The sequence below is a fragment of the Lithobates pipiens genome, unplaced genomic scaffold (assembly GCF_037356315.1).
Source record: "Lithobates pipiens isolate NorthernLeopardFrog02 unplaced genomic scaffold, aLitPip1_a1.2 Scaffold_16, whole genome shotgun sequence".
Lineage (NCBI taxonomy): Eukaryota > Metazoa > Chordata > Amphibia > Anura > Ranidae > Lithobates > Lithobates pipiens.
In genome coordinates, this window is record NW_027507748.1 from 235437931 (window position 1) to 235459393 (window position 21463).

General features: G+C 41.9%; 1 protein-coding gene across 11 annotated transcripts in view; it reads right to left on the reverse strand.

Annotated features, from left to right (window-relative positions):
- The window catches only part of LOC143982457 (zona pellucida sperm-binding protein 3 receptor-like), a 633312-nt gene that overhangs the window by 174794 nt on the left and 437055 nt on the right, over positions 1–21463 (reverse strand). For 3 of the 11 annotated variants that reach the window (XM_077481177.1, XM_077481176.1, XM_077481178.1), the window contains 3 exons: positions 21165–21356; positions 20822–20918; positions 3980–4059 (listed from right to left, as the gene is read on the reverse strand). The exons of the other annotated variants lie outside the window; for them this stretch is intronic. In XM_077481177.1, coding sequence (XP_077337303.1) covers positions 3980–4059; positions 20822–20918; positions 21165–21356 — 369 coding nt within the window. The remainder of the gene's footprint in view (positions 1–3979; positions 4060–20821; positions 20919–21164; positions 21357–21463) is intronic. 11 annotated transcript variants of the gene reach the window in all.

A 21463-nucleotide genomic window follows, 5' to 3' on the forward strand; every position in this document is an offset into this window, starting at 1 on the left:
AATATGCAAGTCTGTGGGTTAAATGTACATATGGGGTTTTTTCATATTGTATATTTGTCCACTTTCTCCCAGACCATCCCAAATATGGTTGTTCTCTCTATTCACAGGTGACCATTACGGTCTTGCTCCTGACGAGTGACAAAATGCATAGAGCTGTCAACTTCTGTGTTGTGTACACAATTTTTAAGAATGGACGTTCCTTTTTGATTTATCTTTTTGTTTTTATTTTTTCTAAGTGACACTTTACTGTGTCACATCAACATATATAATTGGTGCTACTGAATGTGAAGTTTCTCATGTATTTACTATTAAGTCCTTGTTGGAATGTATATTTCGATGAAATTGAAAATATTAATGTATGGTTATGTACAATAATATGTAAATATATGACTATTTGGGTTTTAATAAATAATTTTTTTACCTAAATTTATTTTTCTGCTTCCATGTGCCTCATACAAAGTCCCGACCGTTGCTCCCTTTTTTTCTCTAAATATTGTATATATATATAATATATATATACACACACACACACACACACACACACACACACACACACACACACACACACGTCATCTATGGGGCACATTGCAATAGAAATAAGGACAATATAAAAAAAAGTAAAAACATGACTGATTTGTATCTGGCATGTATCTGCATCCTGAATGCCCGACGGGTTTCGTGTATGAACACATCAGGGGCGGATGCTCAAGGATTTCTATAAAGACTGAAGTATAATTAATCTGGTATAGCACAGATCTTAACAGGAATAGGCAAAATTTGTCAGCCCTATATACTTGCATAGCACCAAATACGATAAAGTATGGTGAATGTGGGGCCAGGGGGGGGTTTTCTGTCCCGGTAGCTGAGGTAATCTGGAGCCGCGTGTCAGCAGGGCACACACAAAACCCCTCAGAGCACAGATTGCCAATCTGCACAGTGAATCAAGATGATGGACAAGTAGTGACTGCCAAAACGTCTATGATGAATGTCCTTTTACAAATTCAACTCCTCAATGTCAATACCCTCATTCAAAGTTAAAATTTCCTTCTTTATTTACTTGAACCAGGGATGGAGGCACAATACTGTGTGATCAGATGCTTCCAAAATGGTGCCATTTACATCCAGGGAAACCAGACGTCCCAAAATGCTTGTCACTTCTGGTTTTGTATGCCAGAGATAATCAGGGTTCTTGATCAGCTCTATGGTAAGCCGGTGCAGCCACTAGCTTTATTTTGGGCTTGTCAGTTGGATGGTAGAGCCTGGAGAGGCACCAGCAGGCAGGGGGCCACCTGTAAAAGTAATACAGTGGCCAACAAAAAAAAAAGCAAATCGCTTCCTAAAAAAAAAAAAAAAAAAAAAAAAAAAATACTAGGATGGTGCCTGTAGCTACAGCTACAGCTACAGGTATATAAGTGGTTAACAAAATAAAGCATTCAGACATGAATGGATGGGAATACCTTAGATATTAAAAATGTAATACCGATTTCAATTTGTGATGCTCTGGTACAGTTACGTTTTGTTATAACTCACAAAGCTGTCATGTCTAAGTATTATTTTTGGTTTATTAAATTGGAGAATTACCATATATTTACTTTATAATTTAGTACAAGATGATAGTCCATAGTGTGTGAAACCTTTACCCTACACAGCCCTTATTTGTTATGTCTACCAATCTGAAATTTTAGGGCCAATTACTGAATGCCATGCTTTTAATTACAGAATTTTAAAAACCTCACGTGAAACCCTCTCTAAAGCGGATAAGCCAAATATTAGAGACTACGCTGTAGCTTTAGAACAATGGTTCTTCTCAAAGAGGCTGCATATCTATTTCAAAGCTTAATGAGTAACTCTACTCTTGTTGAGAAAAAAACATTTCCCTCTGGGAACTCTATGCACATTTGAGGATTTTAACCGGTTCCCGACCAGCGCACGCCGATGTACGTCGGCAGAATGGCACGGGCAGGCATATTGGCGTACAGGTGTGTCCAATCTTCAATGCCGCCCTGCCATCGTGAGCGCGTTGGCGAGCGTGCCGGTCGGGACCCCCGTGAGTTCGGTCGCGGGTCCCGCGGACTCAATCGCCGCGGGCATACCCGCGATCGTACCACGGGGCAGCTGAATGGAGGAAATGCCATGTAAACAGCATTTCCCCATTCTGCCTAGCAACAAGTGACGCTGATCTCTGCTCCATGTGATTGGAGCAGAGATTAGTGTTCACTAAATGAAAGCCCAGCCCCCCCACAGTTAGTAACACACCCCTAGGAACACTTAACCTCTACACTGCCACCCACTGGTTAACCCCTTCATTGCCAGTGTTATTTACACAGGAATCACTGCATTTATATAGCAGTGATTACTGTATAAATGACAATGGTCCCAAAAAGGTGTCAAAAATGTCCGATGTGTCCGCCATCATGTCACAGTCACAATAAAAATCGCTGATTGCCGCCATTAATAGTAAAAAATAAAATAAAAAAAGATTAATAAAAATGCAATACAACTATCCCTATTTTGTAAACGCTATAACTTTTGCGCAAACCAATCAATAATCGCTTATTGCCAAAAATATGTAGAAGAATACGTATCGGCCTAAACTGAGGGAAACTTTTTATATATATTTTGGGGGATATTTATTACAACAAAAAGTAAAAAAATAATGCGTTTTTTTTTTTCAAAATTGCCCCTCTATTTTTGTTTATAGCGCAAAAAATAAAAACCGCAGGGGTGAACAAATACCATCAAAAGAAAGCTCTATTTGTGGGAAAAAAAAGGACGTCAATTTTGTTTGGGAGCCACGTCACACGACCGCGCAATTGCCAGTTAAAGCGACGCAGTGCCGAATCGCAAAAAGTGGTCTGGTCTTTGACCAGCAAAATGGTCCGGTCTGTAAGTGGTTAACAAACCTTGTTGCAGATTCTTACTTTATTTTCTGGAGAAATAGCCATTTGCCTGGGTCCAAGGGCTAAGGGGATCTGTATGGGAGTGGTTTTGCAATCATCAATCAGTTGCTGCACCTGCAGGGCTCTAATGAGGTAAACTGCAGGGTCTGCATTCCTTTGGATGTGATTTTTTTGGGAAATATCGCACCAAAAATTACATTTTGTTGCAGAGGATGCACAAAATTTATTTTGTATCTTAGTGCAGACTTTTGGGAAAATGGGTAAGCGAATCACCCTAGCAGGAAGGGACATACCTGAAGGCCATTCTGTACACCACCTGTGTACAGAACCCCCCCAGATAGCCATATTTGCATTCACTTACTGACATACAATTCCAATAGGACTTGTGTCTCCCTTGTATACGAGATAGATGGAGAATAATATAAATATATATATATATATATATATATATATATATATATATATATATATATATATATATATATATATATATACATACATACATACATACATACATACATACATACACACACACACACATACATACATACACACACATACAGTTTTTTTTGCCAATTTTTTCCCCTGAAAGTGAAGCTACCCTTTAGTAGAGCTTGCTGCCCTGAATCCCAATGACCTCTTGCACGACTTTTTTTTTTTTTTTTTTTTTTTTTTGCAAAGGATCAGAGAATATGCAGGTCATCATCCATTATGGGCCAAACTTTACCAGACAAATTATAAAATCACAAGGCAGGTTTAACTGTAGATTTTGTAGTAGAGAGCTCAGTGCTTGCTGACTGTACAATGTATTCATGCCATACCTCTGTAAGAGTACAGTGGGCATTGTTATCTTCATGCTTCTACAATGCTTGTACAATGTATTTTCATTTTTGAGTACCGTATATGGTTTGTAGGAAACACGTGACAATGCCTAAAAGCTTTTAAACCAGTGAGGTGACTAATAACAAGTGGTTCGGTCACAACAAAACAAAATTAAATTGAATAGCAATTTATAGTATAAACTACACAGACGTGGGCTTATTGAATGTAAGAGTAGAAAATGCAGTTATTACATTTACCATCACATTGAGGAACAACATTGCTCCACGTTCCATCTGCTTGGCATTGTCTGACATTTCGTTTGTTCGATGAACGAAACCTAGGAGGCAAAAAAAATAAAATAATATGTGATACATACTATAATATATATATACACATACACACATACACACATACATATATATATATATATATATATATATATATATATATATATATATATATATATATATATATATATATATATATATATTTATCTATCATGGATGAAATATACTGCATATTCTTCAGTATTACAATGTTACGAGAAATTAAGTAAAAAATGGTAACATTTTGTAGGACTATCTACATATAAGCTTTACTGGTTTACACAAAGGTCAGGAGCCTCGACATCTGACTTCAGTTGACTTCCTGCCTGCTTGGACCAATGTTACTATACATATACCATACCTAGCCAATTCCCTGGAATCTATAGAATTAGCCACTGCAACTCTAGTGATCACCACTTGCTTCCAGGTCTCCTGTTCCACTGCATTGTGAACACAGGAGGTCAGCCGCTCGGCATGGGTATCATTCAGGAAAAACGAATTTGCAAAGCCTTATCTAATTGGATACAAATAAAGCAATCAGAGCAAAAAATATTCTTAAGAACGAATGCAGCTAGTACAAAAAGATCATCACATAATCCAAGTAAAATGCATAAGCTAAGGTAAAGTGCAACAGGTAAATTAAAAATACAATGATAAATGCAGTATTAAAATAGCAATCACAAAAAAGTCCAACAAGTGAGGGGAAGAGGACTAAAAGTCCCAGCAAGCACCAAAAGGATTCCATGTGACAATCGCACAATTCAAGGAAGATGGTGACAGACCCTCCACCTTAAGAGCAATCGATTCGCTCACCTTAAGGACTGGACCACTGAATTAACAGATGGTCAAATAGGCAGGTCCCTTCATAGGGTAAATGATCCAGGCAAAGACAAGAACTCCAGTAGATTTCCCAGCATATACAAAAGGGGAAGCAAAAAATCCAAGTGCTCACTGTGGATCAGTTACAAAGCAGCTTTATTAAAAAAATGGTTACTCAAACGGCTGTTAAAAAAACGCATATCCATCACAGATGGCTGAGTGGTGTGTAAGATACCGGTCGGCAGCTGGTAAGATCAGCGCGTAGCTCCTCCCCCGTACACGTTACGTTCATAGAACTTCATCAGCGAACATCACCCATCCACCTTAAAATCTTATCCGTCGTCATGGAAAGCTTGACGCAAACAGGGGGCACGGCTAAGCCTCCCCCCTCACATGGTACACAAATCCCATCAATAACTTTTCCTGGTGAAGGGAACAGAGAAAAGGATATCATATGAACAAACCACTTCCAGGTAAGGAAGTGAACACTAGGTCAGAACAATGCCCCCTAGTGGCCAGTTAAGAAAATGCTCGATGAGCATATAACATGTGAGTATATAAAAAAATGCATAAAATCTAAAAAGCACTAGTCACCTGCTGACTCCTCGCATCTCACACCTTCATGAACAATGAACAGTCAGGATATGGAGAAAAATACAAAATGAATAAAAATAAAATAAATTTAAATAAAACAAGATTATAAACAAAACTATCTGAGATAAAACAAATTTAAATCAAAATCTGTATTTAACCCTTCAGGAGAGACAAGATCAGGGGAATTTTTTTGGGAACCCGAGCCCCCAGTCGTGGGGCCCTCCTGATCAGTCATTTGCAGGAAACAAATATGGGGGGGGGGGGGGGGGAGAAGAGATTGAGAGGAAGACAAGCAGGAAGGAGAAATAAATAAAATAAAAAAAAAATAAAAAAAAGGAAAAAACCCCAGTAGGTATGGGCATTTTCAACATTAGTGGGTCTGTTTTGTCTGATGATGAATTTGGGGTGCTCGACAAGGGCAACTTCAACAAATTCCATACATATGTCAACCTTCAAAAGTCTATTAGGAACTTAAATATAAAAAAAGTACTTCAGAAAGTGCTGCGTTGGTCCAAGTTGCCACGCACAATTTACGTGATAAATCTATTTTCAGCCCTCCGAATGTCAATACCAAACACATAGATGTCTTTAGGAATATGGCTCTAAGTGACTTAAAAAAAAAGTAAAGAAAATTAGGGACCCTTTATAAAGTAAAAATGGTGTCTCCTCATTGGCAACCAAAAGATTTATTTAGTGATTTGCCCCGCTGATAAGGGGGGGCGGCCTGGTAGTAATGAGTAAAATCTTCTACAGGGAATAAATGCAACATCTATTAGGGGATCGCAACACTTGCCAAATATTTCAGTTTAACGGGGAATTATCAGTATTGGTACAAATGGTCTGAAAGTTAAGCTTCTCACTAAGGAGGCACATTTTCTGGATCCAAGTGCATGTAGGTCACTGATTATTGCCTACCAAAAAATCATAAGGATTCCCAATCTCCACCTGGGAGACCCATTGTGAATGGTATTGACTCAGTGTCCTCCCGCCTTGGACAGTATATAGCCTTTTTGAAATCTTTAGTATGCGATATCCCAGCCTTTCTTAGGGATACCAAGCACATCATACAGATAATGGAAACCCTTCATGTACCAGTAGTAGTGTATTAGTCATGGCCCGATGTTGGCTCCCTATATACTATTATTGGCCATAAGGAGGTCATTGCCTCTGTTAAATGAGCTCTTAATAAATCTAATCTCAGCAGCTCACATACGTTTTTGCTACAGTGCCTGGAATTCTGCCTAACAACTATTTCTGGTATGACAGGCAGTTTTCTCTTCAGATCATGGGCATAGTTATGGGGGCCAAGTTTGCCGTAGGGCAAACTTATTCATGGCACTATGGGAGGAGTTGTCCATTTTCCAGGACCGCCTTGGGCAACTTGTTTGCTACAAACCTTATATTGATGCTTTGATTATGGTCTGTGAAGGAGATACAGACAGCCTTAAAGCTTTCCTACTTAGGCTGAACACCACCACTACAAATCTCTCTCTCACCTGGAGCATTGATACAGAACACCTTGTGTTTTTGGATCTTGAAATTTTCAAGGAGGGGGATCATTTTAAAACACGCAACTATTTCAAGCAAACGAGTAGGAATGGGTATATCCCATAAGATTGCTGTCATCACAGCACTTGGTTGTGTAATATTCCTAGGGGCTAATTTATCTGTGTTAGACGCAATTGCACCTTGGATTCCGATTATCAGGCTCAATCTCAAGTCTTTGTAGAGAGGTTTTTTCAAAAGGTTTACCAAAAAGGAACAAGTTCTTATAGATCATGTTGAGATCGGGAATCGTGACAAACATTGGTTGCTGATTCTAATGCGGGGAATAAAAAAAATAAAAAAATGTTAAAAAGCAGGAGTACAAAATTGTCCTTGATTATAAAGTATAATACAGACAGTTTGAATGGATCATCTTGAAACACTGGGATGTCCTCAGGAAAAGATTGGGGTTGGCTAGGGAGAACTGTGCCAAGCACCCTTTTTGTTTACAGGCGGGCACCAACCCTGTGAGATGCTATTGCACCTTGAGTCATAGACCCTCCCTATCAGAGAGAATAGGATTTTTTATTTTCTGTTCGGTTTTTATGGTTGTGGCAGATGTCCAGTGTGTGAACAATGTAAATGAAACAAAAAAAAAAACTTAAAGAATTTGTTTCTTCCTCTACTGGTCAGAGGTATCACATAAAAAAAACCTGATAACATGTAGCACCACAAGGGGTGGTATATATGCTGGAGTGCAAATGTGGACTCCAGTAAATTGGTAGGGCTTCTAGACCCCTGAGTGTACACGTGAACAATATCAAAAAGGGACTCAGAGCCCATAGGGTCTCCAAGCATTTCAGAGTGTCACAATAGGGTCCCCAGGGACTTAAAGTTTTGGGGCATTGAAAAGGTTGACAGACATGGGGGGGGGGTGACTATATTGTCCACCTTAGCCAGAGGGAGTCCTTCTGGATTTTTGAGGCCAAGGTCCTCTCCCCTGGAGGGTTAAATATAGATTTTGATTTAAATTGTTTTATCTCCGATAGGTAGTTTTGTTTATAATTTTTATTTTTGTTTTTATTTTTATTTTATAATTGTATTCGTTTTATACAATTTTTTCCATATTCTGACTGTTTGTTCATTGTTCTTGAAGGTGTGAGATTCGAGGAGTCAGCAGGTGACTATGCATTTCTTCTATATATACACACACACACTTGCGTTATATTCGCAGCAAGCTATTTTCTTAACTGACCACTAGGGGTCATTGTGCTGACCTAGTGTTCACTTCCTTACCTGGAAGTGGTTTGGTCATGTAATATACTTTTCTCTGTCCCCTTCAGCAGGAAAAGAGATTGATGGGATGTGTGTACCATGTCAGGGGGAGGCTTAGCCATGATGCGATAAGGTTAAGGTTTTAAGGACGGTGACATTCGTTTGTCAGTGGGGCAGTGCCCAAGTTCTATGAACGCAACGTGTACATGGAAGAGCTGAGCGCTGATGTCACCTGCATCTTACACACCATTCAGTCATCTGATGGAAACGCCATTTAACCACTTTCCGACCGCCAAATGACAGCCAGGCGGCGCCCCTATTGTGGTGGGAGGGCGTCACATGACGTCCTCCCATTTAAACAGGGAATGCGATCATGCGCGCGCATTCCTGTTCCTTCGGTGGCGGCATGTCACGGAGACACCGCTCGCCACCGAGGGGGGGGGTGAACAGCCATTGGGTATGGCTGTTTATCACGTGATCGGCCGTGATAAAGTCACGGCCGATCACAGATGGCTACACCCCCACTGTGCATGGCGTGTGCACGTCAGTGGCGGCATGTTCCCGGGAACACTGCTCGTCACCGACGCTGGTAAAAGGTCATTGGCCGGCTGTTTACCCACGTGAACGGCTGTGATTGCTTCACAGCCGATAATTAAATGTAAACAAACCGCGGTAACGAGAGGTTACCGGTTTCTCCTCCTCACACACCGATCACGTGTGAGGAGGAGATTGCGTTAACATCTCGTTACCGCCTACAGTGTACACAAATCACACTGATTGCCCCCCCCCCCCCCCCCAATAAAGAGGACCTGTCACCACCCCTCATAGTACCTGCCACTCACAGTCCATCAGAGTACCCGAGTACCTGTCTGCAGCCCATCAGAGTACCTGTCTGCAGCCCATCAGAGTACCTGTCTGCAGCCCATCAGAGTACCTGTCTGCAGCCCATCAGAGTACCTGTCTGCAGCCCATCAGAGTACCTGTCTGCAGCCCATCAGAGTACCTGTCTGCAGCCCATCAGAGTACCTGTCTGCAGCCCATCAGAGTACCTGTCTGCAGCCCATCAGAGTACCTGTCTGCAGCCCATCAGAGCACCTGTCTGCAGCCCATCAGAGTACCTATCTGCAGCCCATCAGAGTACCTATCTGCAGCCCATCAGAGTACCCGAGTACCTATTTGCAGCCCATGCCTCATAGAATATATACGTTGGGGTGTTTACTTTCCAAAATGGGGTCATTTTGTGGGTAATTCCATTGTCCTGATGCTCCAGGACCTTCAAAAATGTGATAGGTAGGAATGAAATGAGAGGTGTCATTTATGCTCCTAGAACGCCTGAAGGAACTACTTAAATGTTCGGCCTCTCTAGGTGACCAGGCTGTGTAAAAGTCCTACACATGTGGTATCGCCATACTCGGGAGGAGTAGCAGAATGTGTTTTGGGGTGTAATTTTTGCTATATACATGCTATGCGTTAGAAATATCTCATAAATTGACAACTTTGTGTAAAAAAATAAAAATAAAAAAATAAATTAGTTCATTTTTTTTCCACATTTTCCAAAAACTTCTGGAAAAAATAATTAACCATTCAAAAGACTCATCATGCCTCACAGATTATACGTTGGGGTGTTTTCTTTCCAAAATGGGGTCATTTATGGGCAATTCCATTGTCCTGGTACTCCAGGGCCTTCAAAAGTGTAATAGGTGGCTGTGAAATGAGATGCGTCATTTTTGCTCGTGGAACGTCTGAAGTTACTACTTCAATGTTGGTGCTCTGTATGTGGCCAGGCTGTGTAAAAGTCTCACACATGTGGTATCGCCATACTCGGGAAGAGTAGCAGAATGTATTTTGGGGTGTAATTTGTTGTATGCATGTGCTGTGTGAGAAATAACCTGATAATATGAGTTTTGTAAAAAAATAAAAAAAATAAAAATTTTGTAACGAATTATGGGAAAAAATTACAACTTAAAAAACTCACCATGCAACTTACTTAATATCTTGGAATGTCTACTTTCTAAAAAGGGGTCATTTGGGGGGTATTTGTACTTTCCTGACTTGTTAGTGTCTCAAAAAATGATACACCCAATGTACTTAAGGCCTGATCAGATGTGATCAATTTTCAGTGATTGGCACCATAGTTTGTAGACTCTATAACTTTCACAAAGACCAAATAATATACACTAATGTGGGTTATTTTTACCAAAGATATGTAGCAGTATAAATTGTGGGCAAAATTTATGATTAGCAAAATTTTATGACAAAGAAAAAGGGCATATTTTTCACAAAATGGACGTATTTTTTTTATTTATAGCACAAAAAATAAAAAATCCACTACTGATTAAATACCACCAACAGAAAGCTCTATTTGTGTGGAAAAAAGGATGCAAGTTTCATATGGGTACAGTGTTGCATGACTGAGTAATTGTCATTCAAACTGTGAGAGCGCTAAAAGCTGAAAATTGGTCTGGTCAGGAAAGGGGGGGTAAGTGCACTGTATTGAGGTGGTTAACAGCAGTTTGTGAGTAACCATTTTTCAAATAAAGCTGCTAAGTAATTGAACCACAGTGAGCACTAAGGAGTTGTTTTTGCTTCACTTTTTGTATATTATGGAGTTACTGTCTTTGCCTGAATGATTTACCCTATGAAGGGACCTGCCTATTTCACCATCTGTTAATTCAGTGGTCCAGTCCTTAAAGTGAGCAAAGGAATTGCTCTGAAGGTCTGTCAAAATGATCTTCCTTTAATTGTGCCATTGTCACGTGGAATCCTCTTGGTGCTTGCTGGGACTTTTAGTCCTCTACCCCTCGCTTGTTGGACTTTTTTGGGATTGCTCTTTTAACCACTTGCTTACTGGGCACTTAAACAGCCTTCTGCCCAGAGCAATTTTCAGCTTTCGGTGCTCTCACACTTTGAATGACAATTACTCAGTCATGCAACACTGTACCCAAATGAATTTTTTGTACTTTTTTTCCCACAAATAGAGCTTTCTTTTGGTGGTATTTGATCACCTCTGGGGTTTTTTATTTTTTGCACTATAAATGAAAAGACCGAAAATTTTGAAAAAAAAAGCATATTTCTTTGTTTCTGTGACAGAATTATGCAAATTATTAATTTTTCTTCATAAATTTTGGCCACAATTTATACTGCTACATATCTTTGGTAAAAATAACCCAAATTAGTGGATATTATTTGGTCTTTGTGAAAGTTAGAGAGTCTACAAGCTGTGGTACGAATCGCACAAAATTGATCACATCTGATGTACTGGTGGACTATCTCGCTTCTTGTGACCCGAACAAGTCAGGAAAGTACAAATACCCCCCAAATGATCCCTTTTTGGAAAGTAGACATTCCAAGGTATTTAGTAAGAGGCATAGTGAGCTTTTTGATGTTGTCATATTTTTCCCACAATTCTTTGCAAAATTAAGATTTTTCATTTTTTTTTTCTCCACAAAATTGTCATTGTAATAGGTTATTTCTCTCACATGGCATGTGTATACCACAAATGACACCCCCAAAAAATTCTGCTACTCCTCCTGAGTATTACAATACCACATGTGTGGGACTTTTTCACAGCCTGGCCACATAGAGAGGCCCAACATGCAGGTAGCGCCATCATGTGTTCTAGAAACATAAATGACACATCTAACTTGTTGACTACCGTATATACTCGAGTATAAGCCGAGATTTTCAGCCTCTTTTTTGAGGCTGAAAGTGCCCCCCTCGGCTTATACTCGAGTCATCGCTGTCTGCCCGCTCGATCAGCGTGTCGAGCAGACAGACAGCGGCCATTCTGATTCAAAAGCCGCGCCTCCGGCTCCGCCTTCGCCTGTGATAGGCGGAACACTGAATTTCCCAGCAGCCTGTGTTCCGCCTATCACGGGCATCTTCTCATCCTCGTACTACGGACGAGGATGATACGACGTCCGTGATAGGCGGAACACAGGCTGCTGGGAAATTCAGTGTTCCGCCTATCACAGGCGAAGGAGGAGGCGCGGCTTTTGAATTTTACAATGGCCGCCGACGAAGAGGGCACGGGACGGAGGCAAGGCAAGGCACGGCACGGCACGGGACAGGACAGGACGGGACGGGACGGGACGAAGGCAAGGCACGACACGGGACAAAGGCTCGGGACACAGGTAGGCTGGACACACACACACACACATGGATGGATGGATGGATGGAGACACACACACACGGATGGATGGATGGATGGAGACACACACACACACAGGGATGGATACACACACACACAGGGATGGATGGATGGATGGATGGAGACACACACACACAGGGATGGATGGATGGATGGAGACACACACACACAGGGATGGATGGATGGATGGATGGATGGAGACACACACACACAGGGATGGATGGACACACACACACACAGGGATGGATGGACGGACACACAGGGATGGACGGACACACAGGGATGGACGGACACACAGGGATGGACGGACACACAGGGATGGACGGACACACACACAGGGATGGACAGGCATGTCTCACCCTCGGCTTATACACGAGTCAATAAGTTTGCCAGTTTTTTTGGGGGTAAATTGGGGGCCTCGGCTTATATTCGGGTCGGCCTATACTCGAGTATATACGGTATTTATTACACTTTTGAAGCACCAGGACAATGACACGTGACATGTGACACTGATACGTGGCAATGATGACACTGATGACACGTGGCAGTGATGACAGATGGCACTAATACGTGCCACCGATGACAGATGGCACTGATAAGTGGCATTGATGACACGTGACACTGACAACAGATGGCACGTGACATTGACAGGTGGCACTGATGACAAATGGCACTGATGACAGTTGGCACCAATATGTGGCACTGATGACAGATGGCACTGGTGACAAATGGCACTGACAACAGGTGGCACTGGGGTGGATGGCACTGGGGTGGATGGCACTGGGGGCAGGTAGCACTGGGGCGGATGGCACTGCTGGGGGAAGATGGATGGCACTGCTGGGGGAGGATGGCACTTTTTTTTTTACTTTTTTTTTTTTGCCGCTGCAGCCGTTCATCCCTCCCCTCTCACACTCTGTGTGAGGAGGGAGAGCGGCGCTGAGAGATGATCTCATATGTTTACATATGAGATCATCTCCCATTGGATATGCCGATCACGCTGTAAACGGCCGCTGTGATTGGCCGTTTACAGCGATCTGTGTTTGCCTATCCCGGGGGACACGGCGAACACAGAACTTGAAAGTAAACAATAGGGCGTCCAGGGACGGCCTCCCAGACGAACGCGCCTGCTCTACGGCCGTCATTCGGCTATAGGGCGGGCGCGAGGTGGTTAATACTGCATTTATCATTGCATTTTTTTTTTTTTTTTTTTTAATATTTTTTATTGAATATTTCACAGAACATACCGTATATACTCGAGTATAAGCCGAGATTTTCAGCCTCTTTTTTGAGGCTGAAAGTGCCCCCCTCGGCTTATACTCGAGTCATCGCTGTCTGCCCGCTCGATCAGCGTGTCGAGCAGACAGACAGCGGCCATTCTAGAATTCAAAAGCCGCGCCTCCGGCTCCGCCTTCGCCTGTGATAGGCGGAACACTGAATTTCCCAGCAGCCTGTGTTCCGCCTATCACGGGCATCGTCTCATCCTCGTACTACGGACGAGGATGAGACGATGCCCGTGATAGGCGGAACACAGGCTGCTGGGAAATTGAGTGTTCCGCCTATCACGGACATCCGATAGGCGGAACAGCAGTCAGTGGGAAATTGAGTGTTCCGCCTATCACCGACGGAGGCGCGGCTTTTGAATCCTAGAATGGCCGCCGACGAAGAGCTGAAGGACGGAGGCTCGGCTCGGGACGGGACGGGCCGGGCCGGGACGGGACGGGACGCAGGCTGGACGGGACGCAGGCAGGCTGGACGGGACGCAGGCAGGCTGGACACAGGTAGGCTGCACGGACACACACACACACACACACACACACACACACACACACACACACACACACACGGATGCATGGACACACACACAGGGATGGATGGACCCACAGGGATGGACAGGCATGTCTCACCCTCGGCTTATACACGAGTCAATAATTTTTTCCAGTTTTTTGGGGGTAAATTGGGGGCCTCGGCTTATATTCGGGTCGGCCTATACTCGAGTATATACGGTAAGTGAAAAAACATGTAGAAAAAGAGTCACTCAGAAATGCACTTCAGCTTATTTACACAGTCTTGAGGATTATCCTATAACAAAGTCTGTATACAATAAACATGTAAACCGAGGTAAAAAATTTAATATATAATGTATATCTCGTTAAATCAAGAGCGAGGAACATCACTCCCCTGCCCAGGCACCCCAACTGGGGACACACTGCACTCAGGAGGAGAGCGTCGACCCCCAACCCTCTTTTGGGGGTTGTTGTATTGTTTTCATTGATAGATAACTTCTAGTGTTAGACTGGGTAGTACGGTATATGAAAAACACATTGGTGTTCGAAAAAGGAAAAAAAAGTAAGGATTATAATATATAAAAGTATAAAATAATATAAAATATAATTAGGAAAAAAAGTCAGATAGATAGTTACTTCCCTTTGGTAGTACAGTATGGTTTATAAGTGATACATTTAGGGCTTCTGTTTCATTGTGTACCAATGTACCCATTTTTACCATATTTTTTGGGCTTTACTGTAATTGTTTTGGGTTGATGCAGATAACATCTCGTACGCTGCATGTTAGTCGTATTTATTACTTCATGTATAGACAGGGTTTGTTGATCTCTCCAATGGCGCATTATCGTTAATCGTGCACTCAGAAGAATGTGCATGGCTATGGTCCTGTATTCTGGTGTAATTAACTCTATGTCTAAGGATAAAATTGCATTTCCCAGCGACATGTGTACTTTAACCCTTTCATGACTAAGCCCATTTTTGGCATTTGGTGTTTACAAGTTAAAATCCATATTTTTTGCTAGAAAATTACTTGGAACCCCCAAACAAGTGCTAAAATATAATATAATATATATCCCCTCCCGCTCCTCCGGCATAACAGCGGAGTGGCTTTTAGCCGCATCGGTTGTTATGGCTGGATAGCCAATCGCCCGCTGAAAAAAACGGTACAGGGACGATGCCTGCAGGTGCGGGCATCATCCTGGTATACCCCACGGAAGCCGAGTACGCACATCTGCGTACGCTCGGCGGGAAGGGGTTAATATTCAATACTTGTGAAATTACTCCATATACTCCTTGTCAAAAGGAGATTATAGTAGGGCAAGAGCAGAGTATATGGTACAATGTTCCCACAGCTCCTCCAGCAGGTATTAATTCCCATAAGCTTACACTCTTTTTCGCAGCGTACGTGATATGAATTGCCTTTTGCCATTGTTCCAGGGAGTAAGAGGTATCCAAGTCCTTCTCCCAGGCAATCATATGAGTTGTTTTCAAGGGTATAGCCTTATTTTTTAGTGTATTATAGAACAACGATATACCTTTAATCTTGGTGCTAGGGTTTGTGAAGTATTGGAGTACTCTCCATGGCATCTCAAGATTTGTTTTCAAGTTGGAGCGTAGTAAATGTGTAATTCTATGGTATGTGTAATATTCTGAGTTAGCTAGGTTGTAGTTCATTTGTAAGGACCTGAAGGTTTTTGGAGTTGGACCTATCATAATATCTTCAATTTTTTCTATCCCTTTTCCACCCATCTTGAGACATTTAAGTCAGGTATGAGGTGTGTCAAGCTATAGGTAGGCATTGATAGCCGGAGGGAATGGAGTCCTGAGATGGAGTGTTTAACTAAGCTCTCCAGGCATAAAGTGATGCTGTGAGGATGGGAGAAAGTGATGATAAAGATCGCCACCTTTAAGTTGTATATTTTCCAATTCTTTCCATCTGGTATTGGGGCTTTGGGGGAACTGTGTTGCATTTGATATAAAATAAAAATTTTCTATAAAACTCATAGCATTCTGGTATCACAGAGACAGACTTTCTCAAACAAATGTTGGATACAATGGGAATGTAGATATTGTTGTATTCCTTTGGCAGTTTGAGAACAGTCTATTGTCTCTATAGCTACAGTAAACAAGAGAGGGTCTCTCAAACTGGAAGAATGATTGTTAGTCGGTTATTATGGAAACAAGTTTGTAACCATCAACTTTTGTCAACAAACTTGTACAAAAAAAAAGGGGGATTAGAGACTGAGACAAACATCATCATGCATTGAAGATCAGAAGCCACTCATGGTACAAGAACAAATGCCTGACCTGCAGAAGAAACATTGCCAATGGAGATCACGAACATGCAGTAACAGAAGAGAAGTAACCTTTAAATGTATTTGTAGTTATAGACCATAGGCTGTTCATTTGCTAGGCATTTTGCTTGTTATTAGATATCTGTCAGTCTTGTATTGTATTCCTAAGATTGTAATAGTTTTGTATAAGCAGCATCTTTGTATAGTAAAAGCACATTTACACACTGCAGAAGCCTCAGCTTCCTTGTTATACCACAGAGTAACCTTGCTAGATAGACTACTACATGTTTTGCCTGTGTCTAAGTACTACTAAAGCCCACTCCTCCTGCCTTCCTAGTATTGATTAGTTTGGAGAATGCACACCTCGCCCTCTTTCCTTGCCAAAGATATCGGTTATTCATAGATTGGGCTTTAAGAAAGAAGATGTTAGGTGGGGGCGCATGCGTGAAGCTCAGCATCAAGGACAATTCTTACTAGAGGTCCGCACTCCCCGCCACAATATCGGGACTATCAACAGCGCCTGAGCCGCCCTCTGACAACGCTCTAACGGGGACACCTGTGAGACACATGCCAGCACCATCCGGCATGGTGCTAACGGGCCACCGAAGCAAACACAAGCCCAAGCCGATTAAGGAGGCACTGGCCCATGCATCCTCCAAGATGGCTGCAAAGCGACCTCTGAGCAAATCCCAGATAGACTCTCCCATGAAATCAGAAAAATTGGCCAGTGCACATCTGATTTGGAGACAAGGGTGGATGATATAGAACTCACCTTACAGGAGCACATGGCACTTCGAGAGGAAAACGCCACATTGCTCTCCCGATTGGAGGATGCCGAGAACTGCTTCCGCAGGCCCAACCTGCTGTTACGTGGCATTTCCAAAGAAATAGATGATGTTCAGACTTTCCACAGCCCTGTTTCAGGAATTATCACTGTCTATACCAAGAGTGCCTGGAATTCGATAGGGCACACAGGGCCCTTACCCGCCGCCAAACAGATGGCCCTCTGCAGGATATTATCATAAAGTTAAACTTCTTTCGCACCAAAGAGCAGCTGCTTGCTGTAGCCCGCAATAAAGGCTCCCTCCAATTCCAGGGCCACTCTTACCAACTATTCTCGGATTTAGCGCCTTTAACAATAGCCAAAAGATGAGCCATGAAACCGCAGATTTAAGTCCTGCTGCAACACCAGATTAAATACAATTGGCTTTTTCCCTTCGCCTTACAGTTTACATTTCAGGGACAACAACACTCTTGTTCATCCCCAGAATCATTGCAGCACCTGCTTGAATCGTTACCCCTGACTTCTCCAGCTCAGCAGACTAGGCTTGACACGCGGTGCACCCCTATTCAACCACACCGAAGCGTAATCATCAACGTCCACTATCTACCAGGAAGAACACTCCCCGCGCTTCGAAGAGGTACATTCCAGTGCAAAATACCAAGCTCTCCGCTGACCTGGTCTGGATGGTTGTTGGCTCAACATGTCCACCCTTATCGCCCGCAGTGCACGGTAGTTCTGGTTGCCTGCGTTAAGGTAGAAGATCTACAGAACGTAAGGACTCTGCTATCTTTTTTTTTTCCCTTCTCCCAATTGACCAGAGCCCATGGCACCACGCTGGGACATGTGCTTATACTAGTTTCCCCCTGTTTATCAATATACTATGTTGAGCCGAAATTTCCAGAGGACCTTGTGGCTCAGAAGCTTTTGTATCACACTATACAGCCACTGCTTGAACTCCTCCCCCCCCCCCCCCCCCTCAATTTTTTATTTTTTTTTATATATCCTGTTCAAGCTGCTGCATAGACTAACTGAAAGATTGAACTTTCCCAGGCATTTTTTTATGATTATAGCATGACACCCGGAAAATACTGGGAGTACTACGACTTATATTTGAGATTACTTTTTTCTTCGGCTTGGAACTGTGTCACACATCAGCCACTAAGTATTTGATGCATAATTGTTCTTTGCCCTGATTAAGTCTGATATTACCTCCCCCTCCAAGAAATCCCCATTCCCGCTATGCATCTATCCCCCCACACTTTTAATCCCTTCCCTTTCCCCCACCCCTCCTCCCCTCTCTCCCATTTTGCCCTTACTTACCCTTCCCTTTCACCCACCCCTAATATTCACTGCTATCCCCTTATTTCCCTCTTATGGCTATGCCAAGCCCTCCCAAACCCAGTTATTGTACACCACCCCCCCCCCCCCCCGTTGACCTACCAGATGTCGTGTCACTTTTTGTTTTAATTTATGGTATATAATGTACAAAATCCGGGTTTCATCTTGTTACTTTCGTTTGAAGAATACCAAATTTAGAGATGTCTCAAAATGCTCAGTTAGTAAAGTTACCTGTGCAATGCTAGCATAATCTTATATTTTTGCCGAATGCGGTGGGGAGCGGTCACTGCTCCCCCACTTTACGGTACGCTCACTCCTTGACTGCTGTTTAGGTCGCTGAGTCTGTGTGCTTTTTGGTCGGGCAATACGGTTTTCGATGGATGATTTTTGGCAATATCTGTTCATATTCAACAAAATGCTTCAGAACTCATTGGACGACGCTACACAGTGCAGATGGCCAATGACCCGCGAAAGCAACCAAAGAGTTTTTAAGGAAATGCAATTGCAATGGCCAAGTCAATCACCTGACCTGAATCCGATTGAGCAGGCATTTCACTTATTGAAGACAAAACTGAAGGGAAATGCCCCAAGAACAAGCAGAAACTGAAGACAGTTGCATTAGAGGCCTGGCAAAGCATTACCAGGGATGAAACCCAGCATCTGGTGAGGTCTATGCGTTCGAAACTTCAGGCTGTAATTGATTGCAAAGGATTTGCAACCAAGTATTAAAAAGTGAAAGTTTGATGGATGATTGTATATGTGCCTCCCACTTTTTAAGGGACCAAAATTAAAAAATTAATGGGACAGATTAACAAACTGTTGTAATTCCTACACTGTTCATCTGATTTGGATGCAAATACCCTCAAGTTAAAGCAGAGAGTCTGCAGTTAAAGCACATCTTGTTTGTTTAATTTCAAATCCATTGTGGTGGTGTAAAGAGCCAAAAAGATTAGAATTGTGCTGATGTCCCAATATTTATGGACCCGACTGTACCTTTGGTGAGATTTGAAGATGTACTTACAAGACAGCTGCCTTACCAAATGGGCTATTTCTCCAGCATGTTTACAAGAAGCAAAACAAGTGCATCTCCCCCATCATTCTAGTTTTGTATGCTTACTGGAAATTATACACCAGTGGCTAGCATTGTTGCATTATGGCAACATAGATGTACTAAATACAGAAAAAGCTGCAAGAAACTTCCAGTAATATTCATATCCTGAACAATTGTTTTGCAACAAAGATAACATTTTTATATAACTTGTGATAAACCAAAATGTAAATATAAAATAATTGAACACAATTAAGTCTATTTTTCTCTATATATAAAAAATACAATTAGTGATAAATGATAAATATGCAAATAGTGTAAAATGCCTCTGTGCAAAGAGTACAAAGCGCAAAAAATGTTGCGTGTCCACCAGTCTCCAATCGGGATTAAATCTTCCAATGTGTAGCCACATACCACCCTCTAGTGAATTGCATACTCACCAGAAATGTAGGCCCTGCAGGCTACACAGAAAAAGCAGCCCAATTCAACATAAACAGCTTGCTTCTTCCATGTCATCCCAATCACAGCCAAAAGGAACTGTCTTACTCTCTTTCAGGAAGGGGAATAACAGTCCAGCAAAAACTGTACCACTAAAGCTCACCACCAGAGCAAACAGAAGTCATAGTGTAGCAGTTTCTTAAAAATTGATTAAAAAAAAAAAAAAAAAAACTCACAGTGAAAGTCACTGATCGCCACTCAAGACAGCAATGTGGCAACAGCACTAAGACTCCACCTATGCATTTCATCCACTAGGAAGTCCTGTGGGTGTTCTTACATCTGTAGCAATGTGCATTTTAATAAAATACTACAGTTCAGAACAATACAGATTTGTGACGCGCGTGTCCATTCAGATTTTTTCCCCATGAAAAAAATATACCAATGTAATTCCTATGGGTGGGCGGATGTAGGCAGACTTGGGTCGCCTATATCTGCCCACCTCCGGTCTGGTAGGCTGACGCAAATGCAACCTTCCTACTCGGCCTGATGAACTTAAACCAACTTGGAGGTGGGCAGATATAGAATGCATCTGCAATGACAGGTAAAAAGTATAAAAAGGCCCTTTGTGTACTTTTGAAACTTGTCACAAGAAAAGTATAAATAAGGAAAAGCAGCTCTTGCATGAATCAATTAGTCTGAAAAAGCATTTTTCTTTGGGAGCAATTTTAAAGTGTGCTTGTTAACAAGACAATGTTAAGACTTACCCTTCATTACATGTATATGTCACTGTAGATCCAAATAAAAAGTCTATAGCCTCGAAATGCCCATTTGACAATTCTCCAGGATTTCCACATGATCTAACTGCCAGTAAAATACAGAAATTAAAAAAATACTGTATAACTAAACAAATAAAAAAATATATTAAACTGTTGGCACTATATAACTCTTGAATAATAATAAATAATGATAATAAATAATAATAATAATGTGAATATTGCCAAGCTGTTCATTCAAAATACTGCAATTAACATGAGTACGATTTTAGCCTTCCAGGTCATTACTTTTACAAAGCAGCAAAGTAGATGAAAAGAAAAAGATAATACTTACGTTGGCAGAATACTTCAGGAGTAGACCATGTACCGTTCTCTAAGCAGGTTATTGAAGTCTTCTTGCCAGGAACCCGTGTATAGCCTGGCCTACAATTGTAGGACACTGTTGCATTAGGAGGAAAGTTCTTACCAGGATCAGGAGCACCTTGTTTAGGCTCTGCATATGAGATTCGTTCTGGGACATCACATTCTAAACAGAAGACAGACAGATGAAACAGAAGACACTTGCCACTTGTTCAAATATTAGCCTGCAATCACACTTGAGCAGAGTGTAATCAGAGTGTATTCCTGGTGATT